Source organism: Hemitrygon akajei, chromosome 1, assembly GCF_048418815.1.
Source record: "Hemitrygon akajei chromosome 1, sHemAka1.3, whole genome shotgun sequence".
NCBI classification, from domain to species: Eukaryota; Metazoa; Chordata; class Chondrichthyes; order Myliobatiformes; family Dasyatidae; genus Hemitrygon; species Hemitrygon akajei.
In genome coordinates, this window is record NC_133124.1 from 25,297,478 (window position 1) to 25,311,196 (window position 13,719).

General features: G+C 40.8%; 1 protein-coding gene across 26 annotated transcripts in view; it reads left to right on the plus strand.

Moving 5' to 3' along the window:
* LOC140724813 (band 4.1-like protein 3) overlaps positions 1 to 13,719 on the plus strand; it is a 187,562-nt gene that overhangs the window by 84,292 nt on the left and 89,551 nt on the right. For all 26 annotated transcript variants that reach the window (XM_073039541.1, XM_073039489.1, XM_073039452.1 and 23 more), the window contains exons 4-6: positions 1,204 to 1,308; positions 3,469 to 3,511; positions 8,420 to 8,495. In XM_073039541.1, the coding sequence (XP_072895642.1) occupies positions 1,204 to 1,308; positions 3,469 to 3,511; positions 8,420 to 8,495 (224 nt within the window). The remainder of the gene's footprint in view (positions 1 to 1,203; positions 1,309 to 3,468; positions 3,512 to 8,419; positions 8,496 to 13,719) is intronic.

Here is a 13,719-nt window from a genome sequence, read left to right on the forward strand (position 1 = left end):
TTGGTAAATCCATGCTGGCTCGGCCCAATCCTATCACTGCTATCTAGATATGCTATCTAGATCTTACAAGAAGAGCTGTGCATCATAGAAGCAAAGTCAAATCATTGCTCACACAACTTGTGTAAAACTTTCTTTTCTCTGTAAAAAGTTTTCAAAACTCTAATTGATTTTTTGTGAGGTTGTGGTCAAAAAGGATGGGTTGGAGTGTAGGGGTTGTGAGGGATTGTTGGGTGTGGAGCAGTGAGTAAGTAGAGTTTTGAAACTAGCCATCTATTTTCCAGAAAGTTCTATAGTCAATGGTCTTCTCCTATTACTCTACTTTGAAAGTGATCTCTTTGCAGATAAACAGAATAGATGCTAAAATAATTGATAAAAAGGAATATGGTATTCTCAACAGGGCTGTGTTGTTAAAGTTTAGGATTTCATTTTTAGGAGTGTGTTCAATAGAATCATTCTAAAGAGGATTAAAACTCAAGTTGTTGGGTTGGGATTAGAGTTATTAAATAATATAATCTCCAAAATCAGTTGCTTATTTTCTATAAAGAATTCATACCTTTTTAATGCAATTATTTTGCTTGTTAAGTGGTTAGTGTTTCCCAGGGTTACTCGTGGGAACTGGACTGTTTTATGGTTAGTTGGTAATCACATACAGTACTTGGTTGAAAAAGTCAATTTTCAATTCCTCTCAATGGAAAATCAAGTATTTAGCAGAACAGAATGGAGAGCTTGCTGGTGTCTATTTTGTATTACACTTAGTTAATCTAGTCATTACTGCCCTGTACAATTGAATGGAAGAGGCATTGGGAATGCAAATTTGTTAATGGGTGAAATTAATCCATGTCCCATTACTGTGGTCACCTGCATTGTTATTCCAATATTCATTCGACTGGTTGCACTTTCATTTACAGCCAGTATTTTACAGTGCTTGAATTTTCAAGTGAAGTGTAAAGGCCAACTAAAATAATTGCTATATAATTGAATTAGAAGGAGTTCGAATAAGTAAATGTGTAAAACTGCTACAAAGAATTTTAAACTCGATTAAAAGAGACGGTTTGTTGTCTTAGGGGAGATGGGGCAAACATGGCAGAGAATCTGTCATAAGCCTGAGTTAAACCTGGAAAATTAAACCTTATTTAGTTTTCCACTTGACTCATGTCAATTTTTATATTGATAACTGTTTTCTTTATTGTTGTTCTTGGCCAGAAACGAGCAAAGGGACAAGTTCTCTTTGATAAAGTATGTGGGCAGCTCAACCTTCTGGAGAAAGATTACTTTGGGCTCACGTTTCGGGACTCTGAAAACCAAAAGGTACGTTGAAGAGTTACGTTGCTTGAATGATAATGTATTATTCGGAAGAATGATTTTTTTCTCTCTCTCCATCTTGCTGATGCTGTCCTGGCATTCATTTTGCTGAGACTGTCTGTGCTGCCTCGTCTACTATTTTTAATGCTCTGTATTGATTTTTTTTAAACCAGAAAATGAGTTAAGGAAGGCCATTATGAAGCCTAGATATCACACTTTGAGTGAACTTCTACCATTAGGGGTGGGGATTAGAAGCTGAGAAAGGATAATTACCTTCCTCATTTTAAGACAATGAGGGATCAATAGTGTTCTGCTATCAGTATAATCCAAGTCTTTAAATATTGATCTCGGTCTGTTACTTACAGCAGTTTAAACTCTTGAGGGAACTGAAACCAGAGAATGGACAGAGCAGTTGTCCACCAGCGTGGTGGACAAGTAGCAAAATGGGGACCAGGATGTAGGGCTATCCAGATAAATGACCAAATCCTTTGGCAGATAGGGTTCTATGCCCGTCTTAACACTTGGCTCTCCTTAGTGCTTGGCTTTGAATGAGTGGGGCTGAAGGCAGGATCATAAGACGTGAATTACTGCCTTATCCTGTCTGACATCAGGGACTCGATAGAACTGTGGTACATGCCTGAGTTGTCCGTTGAAACTACTGCTGCAGTTGGTGGGGTTCATCAAGTTCACCATACAGAGCAGAGCAGAAGTGTGCTCCCCTCCCCCTTCAAAGATTGCAAGTCTTGCGAGGAATCAAGGAAATTAAATGCAGAGGAAGTCATCATTCATGTGAATACCATCATTTTGCTGCCTCGTGTGCAGCGAAGTGGAATCCTCTATGGTAAACTTCAGACCAGCAGGTCAGATAACAACTGGCCATTTTATTAATGATTCACCAACATTTGCTCGACTTACTAGTAGAGCTCTTACAATTTTACTGTGGCATGTGTGTCAGAGAGGGAACACCAAATATACGTTGCACTTCCATGGCCAAGGTACCCACAGTTCAAGCTCAAAGTAAGTTTATTATCAAAGTACATATATGTGACCATGTACAACCCTGAGATTCATTTTGTTGCAGGCATACTCAATAAATCCATAATAGAATAATAACCATAATAGAATCAGTGAAAGACTGCGCCACCCGGTGTGCAAATATAAAATGAAAGAAAGAAGATTAATAAATAAATAAACAATAAATATTGAGAACATGAGATGAAGTGTCCTTGAAAGTGAGTCTGTAAGTGATGGGGCAAGTGAAGTTGTCCCCTTTGGTTTCAAGAGCCTGATGGCAGAGGGGTAATAGCTGTTCCTCAAGCTGTGGGAGTGTAAGTCCTGAGTCTCCTGAGCCTTCTTCCTGATGACAGCAGTGAGAAGAGAGCATGTCATGCGCGGTGGGGGTCCCTGACGATGGAAGCGGCTTTCCTGCGACATTGCTTCATGTAGATGTGTTCAGTGGTGAGGAGAGCTTCATGTGTGATGGACTGTGTGGTTTCTATGGACAGCGCTGACTGTGTGCATGAAAACAGGTTCTGTTCATAAATACGGTGTGTAAAGTTTAGTGCCCCAATTAAATTTAAGCATTGCTGTTACCTGCATTTGGATGTTTCATTTGCTGTGTTTAGTTGCTTATTGGAAATATATGTGCCTAATTTTAAAATATTGTGGAAGTGTTTTTGAGGGGGGGGGGGGATTGCAGAATGATGTGCAGTAGAATTGCTACCTCTCAGTTCCAGTGACCCAGGTTCACTGCTGACTTTTGGCACTGTCTGTGATTGGGTGGGCGTCCTCTGCTTTCCTCTATTCCATCAGGTGTGCAGGTTGCTGGATTAATTTGCTACTGCGAATCCTCCTGAGTGTGTGGATGAGTGGTAGACATTTTAGTGGATGAGTGGGTGGCAGCTGGGGCAGAATTGATGGGGCTGTGGAGAAAGGAAACTGGAATTGGATTAAAATTGTAAATCGATGCCTAGTGGTCAACATGGACAACAGGCCTGTTTCCACGCTCTCTGATTAACTTTCTATCGAAAGTTGATTTGTGTTTATACTTTAGCAGTTTGCATTGTCTCCTGAGTTAAACTAATGCTTCATTTTTAGGTAAAGGTTTAACCGATCAGGCTTCAGGCTATGGTTATTAAATTAACATATTAAAATATTGTATTTCAGAACTGGTTGGACCCAGCCAAGGAAATTAAAAAGCAGATCCGAAGTGAGTATGATTTACCAATGACTTGAAGTGCAACTCACACCTAATGATTGTTGGAAGGATGCAGACCTTCACTCTCCAGGATTTTGAACAACTGCATCTTTCAAAAGAGCTTTAATTATCTATACTTCTCCCATTTAACATTTTTTTTGTTTTTAATCTCTTATTTAAAGAAAAACTTCTAATAAATAATGGAATATCTATCTTTTTTTTTATTGAGTTACCATTTAATCGCAGGAGCGGTAACTATCACTGGTGAAGCACAAATGAATGATAATAGCTAAAGGTAGAAATAATCTCATTGCAGCCATCGATATCAAGTCAGGTTTATTCAGGTCTGCAAAATATTTAATGACAAGAAAGTGGATGTAGAATGCTTGAAAATAAATAATCAAAGGGATATCAAAGTTCAGAGTACATTTATTATCAACGTATGTATATATTGTACTTTGAGATTTGTCTCCTATCGGGCAGTCAGTACAGTACATATCCTAACAGGATCACACATGGTCCTAGATTTAATGTGAGTGAGGCACAATGCTATTGGTTTGCATTCACTGTTGTCCCTCTTCTATTTGAACTCCACATCATTATAGCACTATACACACATAAAGATGTTATTTGAATTGAGAATCATTATCCTTATTTGATCTATTTCTTACAGCTCCTAAACCTAATTTCACAGTAGTATATGCCTTTAGCCTTTTAGACACAGTTCTGAACTACTTATTAAATGCCTGTTATCTGTAATCTAAACTTTTTACAGTACTGTCATAGCAGGCAACCTGTAAACTCTAGCTCTTTGAACTCTCTACTTTATTAATCTTATACAGCTCTAAGTATCTTCTCTGCTCACTTACTTGTTCCTTATCCTTCAACAGATCAATTACAACAACCACATTTTCATTTACAAATCCTTCCTGATTTCATGCCACACAATCTTTACAGCATCCTTTGGACATTGGAATTAGTTTAACATTATCACATATAAAAGCTTTTTTTGCATTCTGCTCATAGGGATCATTACACAGTACATTGAGGAAAAAGCAGGTAAAACAATAACAAACACAAGTGATTCTGCAGATGCTGAAAATGCAGAGCGACACATACAAAATGCTGGAGGAACTCAGCGGGTCAGGCAGCATCTATGGAAATTTATAAACAGTCGACGTTTCACGCTGAGACCCTTCTTCAGGACAGGAAAGGAAGGGGGAAACCACCAAAATAAAGAGGTGGGGGGAAGGTAAGAAGGACAAGCTAGAAGGTAGCAGGTGAAGCCAGGTGGTTGGGGAAGGTAAGGTCTGGAGAAGAAGGGATCTGATAGGAGAGGAGAGTGGACAACAGGATAAAGGGAAGAAGGAGGAGCACCAAAGGAGGTAGATGAGGAGAATAGTTAAGAGACCAGAGTGGAGAAAGGAAGAAGACAGAAAGGATAGTGGGGAAAATTACTTTAAGGAGAAATCAATATTCACGTCATCAGGTTGGAGGCTACCTAGATGATATATGAGGTGTCGTTCTTCCTCCCTGAAAGTGGCTTCATCAGGGCAAAAGAGGAGGCTGTGGATCGACATGTCAGAATGGGAATGGGATGGGAATTTAAGTGGTTAACCATCGGGAACTTCCACTTTTGGCAGATGGAGGGGAAGTGCTCGACACAGCTGTACCCCAGTTTATGTTAGGTCTCACCAATGTAGAGGAGGCCGCATCAGGAGAATCAGATACAATAAAAGACCCAAACAGATTTGCAGGCCAAGTGGTGCCTCACTTGGAAGGACTATTTGAGGCTCTGAATGGAGGTAAGGGAGGAGGTGAATGGGAAGGTGTAGCATTTCCTTCGCTTCAAAGGTTTCAAAGGTACATACAGTGTCAGAGAAATGTATACAATAAAATGATTTTTCTTCACAACCATCCACGAAAACAGAGGAGTGCCCCCGAAGAATGAATGACAGTTAAATGTTAGAATCTCAAAGTCCCCCCCCCAACTCCCTTTCCTCCCGCGCGTATGCAGCAGCAAACAATGATCCCCCCTCCCCCACCGGCAACAAAAGAAGCATCAGCACCCACCACCGAGCACTCATGTGTGGGCAAAGCAACAGCAAAGACACAGACTTTCAGTACTCCAAAAACCATTTGTTCACCTGGTATTCGACGTCCCACAGGAGCGCGCTCCCTCTCCCCCTTCCTAAGAATGGAGAGAGAGGTGTCTCTGTTTCACAGCGAGAGGGGAGACATAACAAATAACTCGCTGGTTTATGATGTTAGAAGTCCATTGCGTTGCTTTTTCCGAGCTCTCTGCCCAAGGCTCTGAGCACATAGCCTTAGATCTTCCATCTCCCGTGACACACCAATCTGCCTGCACACCGACCTTCAATCTGCCCTCATAAGATGTTGGCCCTGCGAAGATGAGCTGAGCTGAGCTCTTAGGCCGAGCCCTTGGCGTGCCGAATAACGGCCAGCCGTGAAACCTCGAGAGCAGATCCCATTCCGACAAAGAACCGTAGTCAGCATGTAACTCCAGGACAGGGTCTTCAAAAGAACCCTGAAAGGGAAAAATAGAGATATTAAAGATGGAAATAGAGCTGTTTCCAAAGATGCAACCAAAGGAGTTGCCGTTAGGTGCCATTAATCTTCCTAAGCTTGTAGGAATATGTGCTGGAAGGCATGAATAGACCAGGGAAATCATGGGTGGAGCAGAATCGGAAAGTGGTGGGGGGGAGGGAAGTAAAACTATGTTTGGTGGTAGGATCCTGTTGAAGATGGCGGAAGTTGTGGAGAATGACGTGTTGGATGTGGAGGCTTGTGAGGTGGTAGGTGAAGACAAGAGGAACTCTATCCCTGTTAAGATCATCGCCCTCCTTTGCATATCATGGTAATGGTTGAATCCTGATTAGGCAAGTTTGTGGTTCCTGTCACAAAATGCTGGAGGAACTCAGCAGGTCAGGCAACGTAAATGGAGAGGAATGAAGAGCCGATACACTGTTTGATAAAATGATACATCCCATGAATGCATTGATGGGGGTTGTTTTCACCAAGAAAGAAATTATGAAATCTCAGTGCCCATCTGTCTACTAATTAAGTAGAGTTATGTATCACAAAGCTATTTGCATGTGTCAAGTAAATTGACTGATGTTTTTGCTGATATTCACACTTACTCTGGTAAGAGTTCAAGTTAAATAGTGACAGAACTAACTAATGTGAGTTCACAGTTGTTTTAGGAAACCTTACAACCATTTTAAACTTGTATTGTTTAACAACAACAGTAACTTGTATTAATGAGGTGTCCAAGGGGTAAGAAGTCACCAAGACACAGAAGGAGGTAACAGGGCAGATGACTAAACCTCAGCTGTAGAGGAAGGTTCTCTGAAGCATCTTTGGGGATAATGCAGTCATGAGAGAGGGAGTTAGTACTAACAAGTAGAACCAATTACAATAGAGCAATTAAAATAGTGAATTAACAAGATTATATTTGGTGGAGCTCTGATATCTCTGAGGGACAGGAGACCAGGAGAGCAAAACAGTGGAACGATTGGAAAATGAGGGTGGGGATACTAAAGCATGGTATCTGAAATGACAACTTGAAAACAAGCTAAAAATTGCTGAGAGGCAAAGTGAGGGAGTATCGCACTGTGTGACGCCATTCCAACTAACTGAATTCCAAGTCGAAAAAGTATGTTTAATCCTTTATTACAAACCAACAATAAAATCATTCAATTCTTGCATAATTCACGGTAAAAACAAAAACGAGCGAAATTGGATCAAATTCAAAGACAAAAAAAATGCGCTCCCTACTCGCCCTCTCTCTGTGCTGCCATGCAGATGAACCGGCAACTACATTCATTTATTCTTACGGCCATCCAAACCCACTTGACAAATTCCCTTAACCCAAAGTGAGGATGCACAACACAAAGAGAGACAATAAATGGATACTTGGCTCCTACAATATCAAACTAGGAGCTGTGGAAGATCAGTGAGCCCAGAGGTAATGGACAAAAAGAAATTGATGCAGATTAGTTCACACACAATATATAGAATGATGGCTATTTTATGGAGGGTAGGATTTGGGATGCTGGCCAAACAGCTTTAATGGGGGCAAGTCCAGAGCTGTCAAAGATATAGCTGAGGTCCCCCCAAGTAATGAGGTAGGTCTGTCACAGTTATGTTATTTCCAAGCCATAGATGACAGAAGGTTTACAAATTGTCTGATTCCATTTTAGACAGTTGCCAAGAAGAGTAAGGGAGTCAATAACAAGGGGACCAAACACTGTCTCCCTCATACTGAGTGAAGATTCTTCTCATTCAGGGCTTAGTTTTGAACAGTTTGAATGCTTGTAGCTGGTAGCCATGAAGGTGAGCCAAGTCCTATCATTGCTGGGTACCCTCTGCTTATATGAGGAGGGTGATGGGGTGTTGTAGAGCATTATGTAGATTTGGCTGAGTGCTCTAAGGGAAAATATATCAGCGAGAAAGGGAAGTTGGTGTTTTTCTTTTTGGAGAAAGCTCAGAAAAGTAAGAGGTGGATCCTGTAAGCAAGAAGAGCTTGGAGCAGCCATGAAGGGAAGAAGGAAAACGGGAGAGAAATTCACAAGATCTTTGTCGTGTGCTGAGGCAAATCTTCAAAGCAGCGCAGGCAGATGCCTGGACAGTTTTGAACCCGTTAAAGATGACACTGCAGGAGGGAGAGGGCCATATAGAGACCTTGCAGTAAAGAAAGAAACACTTGGGTATCTTTCCAATCCAGGATAGATCCAAGTTGAAGTAGTCAACAAATTTCATGACACATGACTTGGTAATAGACCTGATTCTGATTCTGACCCTGCAGGTGCTGGACTTGTATTGCAAGGAAATACACAGTTCTTAAAGTAATTATTTCACACAAAGCTTAAATCTTTTGAATGATCTGTCTCCATCTAGGTGGATTGTGGCAGTTTGCATTCAATGTAAAGTTTTATCCTCCGGATCCTGCTCAGCTCTCTGAGGACATTACACGGTGAGTGGAATAAAGTATTTCTTTGCCCGCAGTTGAGTCGACCATGTTCAAACATTGTTTTGTAAACACTTTCCTCAGGATTAATCCTTCCAAGGATTAAGAGGGCACACGGCATGCTTGCACAGTGTAAAATAGAGTATTGAATTCCATAAAATTCCTTCCATGCAGTCAATTATTTTTAATTAAGATGAACAAAATTCACCAAAGGAAATAAATTTTGTAGTAGATTAGAAACAATGGAGAATCTGCAGGTGCTGGAAATCCATGCCAAACACATTGGAGAAACTCAGGCCAGGCAGCATCTATGGAAAGGAGTAAACAGTCAACACTTCACCTGTACTCCTTTCCATAGATGCTGCCTGGCCTGCTGAGTTCCTCCAGCATTTTGTGTGGGTTACTGTAGATTAGACATTTTTAAACAGAAGTATGCCACTAAATAGCAGAATATTTAAAAAATGATGATTCTATGTAAACCTAACCTAGTAAAATGAAGAAAACTGATTAAAACACTGAGTAGATTCAGTAGGATCTGTGAAAGTAAAGCAGAATTAATACTTCATGTTTTGCATCCTTTGTCAGAAGAGAGAAAACAGGTTAGTTCTGTTTTCTTGTGAACCTGGCTAGTATGAAGCAGTAATTCAGTTTCTCTTTGAACAGATGCTGCCTGATCTACTGAATATTCCCTTATTTTCACACTGTCAGTATCATCACTCATTTGATTTTCATAAAACGAGAACAAATAGTTTTGTTTATATAATACACCTTCCCTCACAGCAAGGAGAGGTGAACATGGACTAGCAGAGAGAGAAAATGAAGGAGGGAGAAAGGAATGATGAATTTATAGCATAGTGGAAAAATAGATTTAAAAAGAAATGGTGGAGGACACAGATGTAACAAGAGAATGAATGAACGATTGAAATTAAAATGTAATGATTACAAGATCTTTCCTTTCATTGATAGTGCAGTTTGCCTGAAGCAAAGACGTCACAATATTATAAATAATCTTGGAATCTAGCATTTGCCCAACTGAAATGCTGTGCAGATTGCCATCCGAGTAGAGCTACATTAAGGTTGATTTATTTTGGACCATCAGGAATGATGAGAATTGATAGAGCCTGCACCTGAAAGATTTCCATTTGGCTCTTCACTGCTGAGTGCTCTGAGCTTATTGGGTCTCACCAATGGCAGAGTAATTCATTCTGTGCGATGCACTGGGTTTTTTTTTCTGAATGCTTTCTCTGCTATTGAAAGTGTGCATTAGTTAATGTGACTAGTGTAATTCGCTTGAAAGTTCATGTGATTTGAAAGCTCCACTTCAAAAATCCATGCACTCAATGTTTTGATTCAAAACAGCTTTCAGAAATTATTCATTTAATCATGTCAACACATTAATGATACATACATTTTAATATTTCCTCTATCCATAAATTGATGCTCCAGATGTACAGCAGCTAATAATTACCTTGATGAGGGAAGAGTTCCCTACTTAAATAATGATGGTAATATCTTTACATCCAAATTATGTGTAACTGTTGGATAAAAATAGACCGAGAGCTTTCGAAATACAGTGCTATTGTGGTCCTTCTCAATAGTAATTGATCTTGGGTAATAAATCTGATTTCACTTAAAGGTAATGAGAGGACCAAAACTGCAGCAATGTCAACCATCAAATCCTGCGCCAATGGATGCTAAATCTAGAAAAACACAAAATGCAGTTGTTTTAGATTGGCTCTCCTTTGTGTTAAAATATGTTTTGCAGAAGCTGATGGAAGAGCAGTAAAGAGAGCTTGTCAACTTGTTGTAAAACTAACAGATGAGATGGATTTTTTGTAGCATTTTGTCCAATTGCAACCATCAGAGAAAAAGACTTGGTACCTTAGTGAAAGCCAATTATGTTTAAGGTGCACGTCTCAAATGTCTGCATGTTGCTATTTACTTGGATTGTTTTCTTTCAAACAGCTTCTTGTGTTTTCATTAAATTGTCTTTCTTGGTTCACAGCAAAGCACTGTAGTTTGGAGTCAAAAGAGGACTCTAAATAAATCAATCATATCACGCAAGCTAGTAATTTAAAATAATCAACTGATGTATCTGAGTTTTTCAAATTTCTACTTTTTAACTGTTGAAATGGTGGATAAAGACAAATAATGTTGCCTTTATGATTTTCAAAAAAAGGCTCTAGTACTTGATTTCTGGCCAATGGGTAATTCAGTTGGTTAAAGGTGCAATCTGAACTCCTAGAACTTGGACATAGTGCTTATGAATTGGTTTTTATGCCATCATTTGTAATCAAGTGAAGAAGTGTTCAGAGCTGTAAGATAATATTTGCACATTGTTACAACTCACTGAAGAGTTTATATCTTTGGTCCCGATAATGCAATCTGCACACTGGCAATTTTCAAAATAACTGCTGAGATACACCTTCAGTTTTACTGGGAAAGTGGCCAATTTAGCAAGGTGGATTGTGAAATATTTAGCCAGCCACCTTCCAAATGCTTGTCAACTGAGCCAGTCCTTTGATAGAGTTCTTGGACTCGTCATCTTCTGGCAACTCCATCAGCCAATATACTATATCATTCAGTGACTCAGCTTTGCAGAGATCTGTCAGTACAGCTGGAGGTGGCAGTGAGGGGCTTGAATTCACCACAATTGGCACGGACTTTATAAAATCAGTCATAGGTGATTGTGTCCCCACAAAATCATTCAGTGTCTTCCCCAACCAGAAGCCCTGGATGAACCATGAGATCCACAATCTGCTGAGGGCCAGATCAGTGGCATTCAGGTCTGGTGACCAAGTAAGATGGAAGATGTCCAGGTACAATCTACAGCATCTCATGTATGAAGTGGCAATGCTGGGCCAAACTTGAATCACTGAAGGATGCATGAGAGCCATGGCAGGGCTTGAAAGTTATCACCAAGCGACATAGATGATAAGGCTTCACACCCAAATGAGCTCAATGTCTTATATGACTGCTTTGACTATCAAAACATGGAGAAAACTTCACAAACTCCCAGAGCCCCCGATGACCCTGCCATTTTAGTCTTTGAGGCTGACGTGAGAGCATCCGTCAGGAGGGTGAAATTGCGGAAAGCATCCGGCCCAGATTAGGGTACCTAGCCCAGTACTAAAGACCTATACTGATCAACTGGCTGGAGTGCTCATCAATATACTTAACCTCTCCTTTTGGCAGTGTGAGGTACCCACCTGCTTCATTTATACCGGAGACTAAGAAAAGCATGGTAACCTGCCTCAATGACCATCATCCCAGTGGCACTTGCATCCACTGTGATGAAATGCTTTAGGAAGTTGGTGATGAAGCATATCAACTGCTGCCTGAGAAGTGGCTTGGAACTGCTGCAATTTACCTACCCTTGCAATGGGTCCATAGCAGATTCCATTTCATCGTCCCTTCACTTGAACCTACAACATCGGGACAGAGAAAATGCATATATCAGGTTGTCTTTATCAACTACTGCTCGACTTTCATTACCATCATGCTCTTAAGTCTAATCAATCAGCTTCAAGACCTTGGCCTCAATACCATCTCATGAAACTGAATCCTCGATTTGCTCACTTGCAGACCCCAGTCAGTTTGATGGGCAAAACCATCTCCTTCACAATCTCCATTAGTAGAGATGCACCACGAGGCTGTGCGCCTAACCCCTGTGCTCTACTCCCTTAATACTTCTGACCTTGGGTTAAGCACAGCTGCAATGCTATATCTAAGTTTACTGCCAACACCACTGTTGTTTGCTGAATTAAAGGCAGTGATGAACCAGCACATAGGAAGGTGATTGAAAATCTGGCTGACTGGTGCCACAGCAGCAACATCTCACTCAATGTCAGCAAGACCAAGGAGCTGATCATTGACTTCAGGAAGAGCAAACCAGAGGTCCATTGGCCTGTCCTCGTCAGGGGATCAGAGATAGAGAGGGTCAGCAATTTTAAATTCCTTGGTGTTAACATTTCAGAGGATCTGTCCTGGGCCCAGCACATAAGTGTCATTATGAAGAAAGCATGGCAGCGCTTATACTTCCTTAGAAGTTTGTGAAGATTTGGCATGACATCTAAAACTTTGACAAACATTGGTGGATCTGTGGTGGAGAGTATATTGACTAGTCACGACCTGTATGGAAATACTAATACCCTTGAATGGAAAATCCTACAAAAAGTAGTGGACATAGCCCGGCCCATCATGGGTAAAGCTCTCCTCACCATTGAGCTCATCTCTACAGAGCTTTGTTGCAGGAAATCAGCATCCATCATCAAGGGGCCCCACCATCCAGGCTATGCTCTTCTTGCTGCTGCCATCAGGAAGAAGATATAGGAGCCTTGGGACCCAGACCACCAGGTTCAGGAACAGTCATTATCCCTCAGCCATCAGGGTCTTGAGCCAGAGGGGATAACCTCACTCAATTTCTCTTGCCCCATAATTGAAATGTTCTCACAACCTATGGACTCAGTTTCAAGGACTCTTCATCTCATGTTTTCATTATTCATTTATTCATTCATTTTTTCTCTTTTGTATTTGCACAGTTTGTCGTCTTTTGCACATTGGTTGTTTGTCTATCCTGCCGGTCTTTCATTTATTCTGTTGTGTTTCCTGGATCTACTGTCCATGCCTGTGTAACTCTCACTTTGACTAGCAGCTTAATTTAGGGGGTGATAGCCCCCAGCCTGGCCAAACTTAAGAAACCTTGTTTGGGTGGATGCTGCATGATGTGTCCCCTGTTACAAATTAGTACCACGACATAACAAACAGTACACAATATGTGATTAAACGATTAAGCTTTGTAATTCTTTCTTTGACAATGTGGTTAGTAAAGAAAACAAAGAAAAATAAAAAGGGCCCAATCTTATGCAACAGTCTATTGCGCAACGTTGGAGCTCACTGATAAGCCAATTGTCCACCATCGACCCCCTCCAATCATCACTGCCCTTTGGACCCTCACTCCAAGTCCACCCCGTCCAGCGATCTTCCCACTCTCTCCATTCACGTCTTCTCTCATCTCTCCCCAGCAAAAGACCACGAAAATCTCTCTTCCAGCTCACAAGAAAGAACAACAGCATTCCAAACCCTATTATCTCTAGTCATAACCCAAGCATTGCTGCCACAGAGAAACCATTACCTTATCAGTGAAACCTTATGGCATGTTACCCCTGCAAGAAAATGAAACTCTGGGTTGTATATGGTGGCAGACAATACATTTACTTTGAACTTTGAG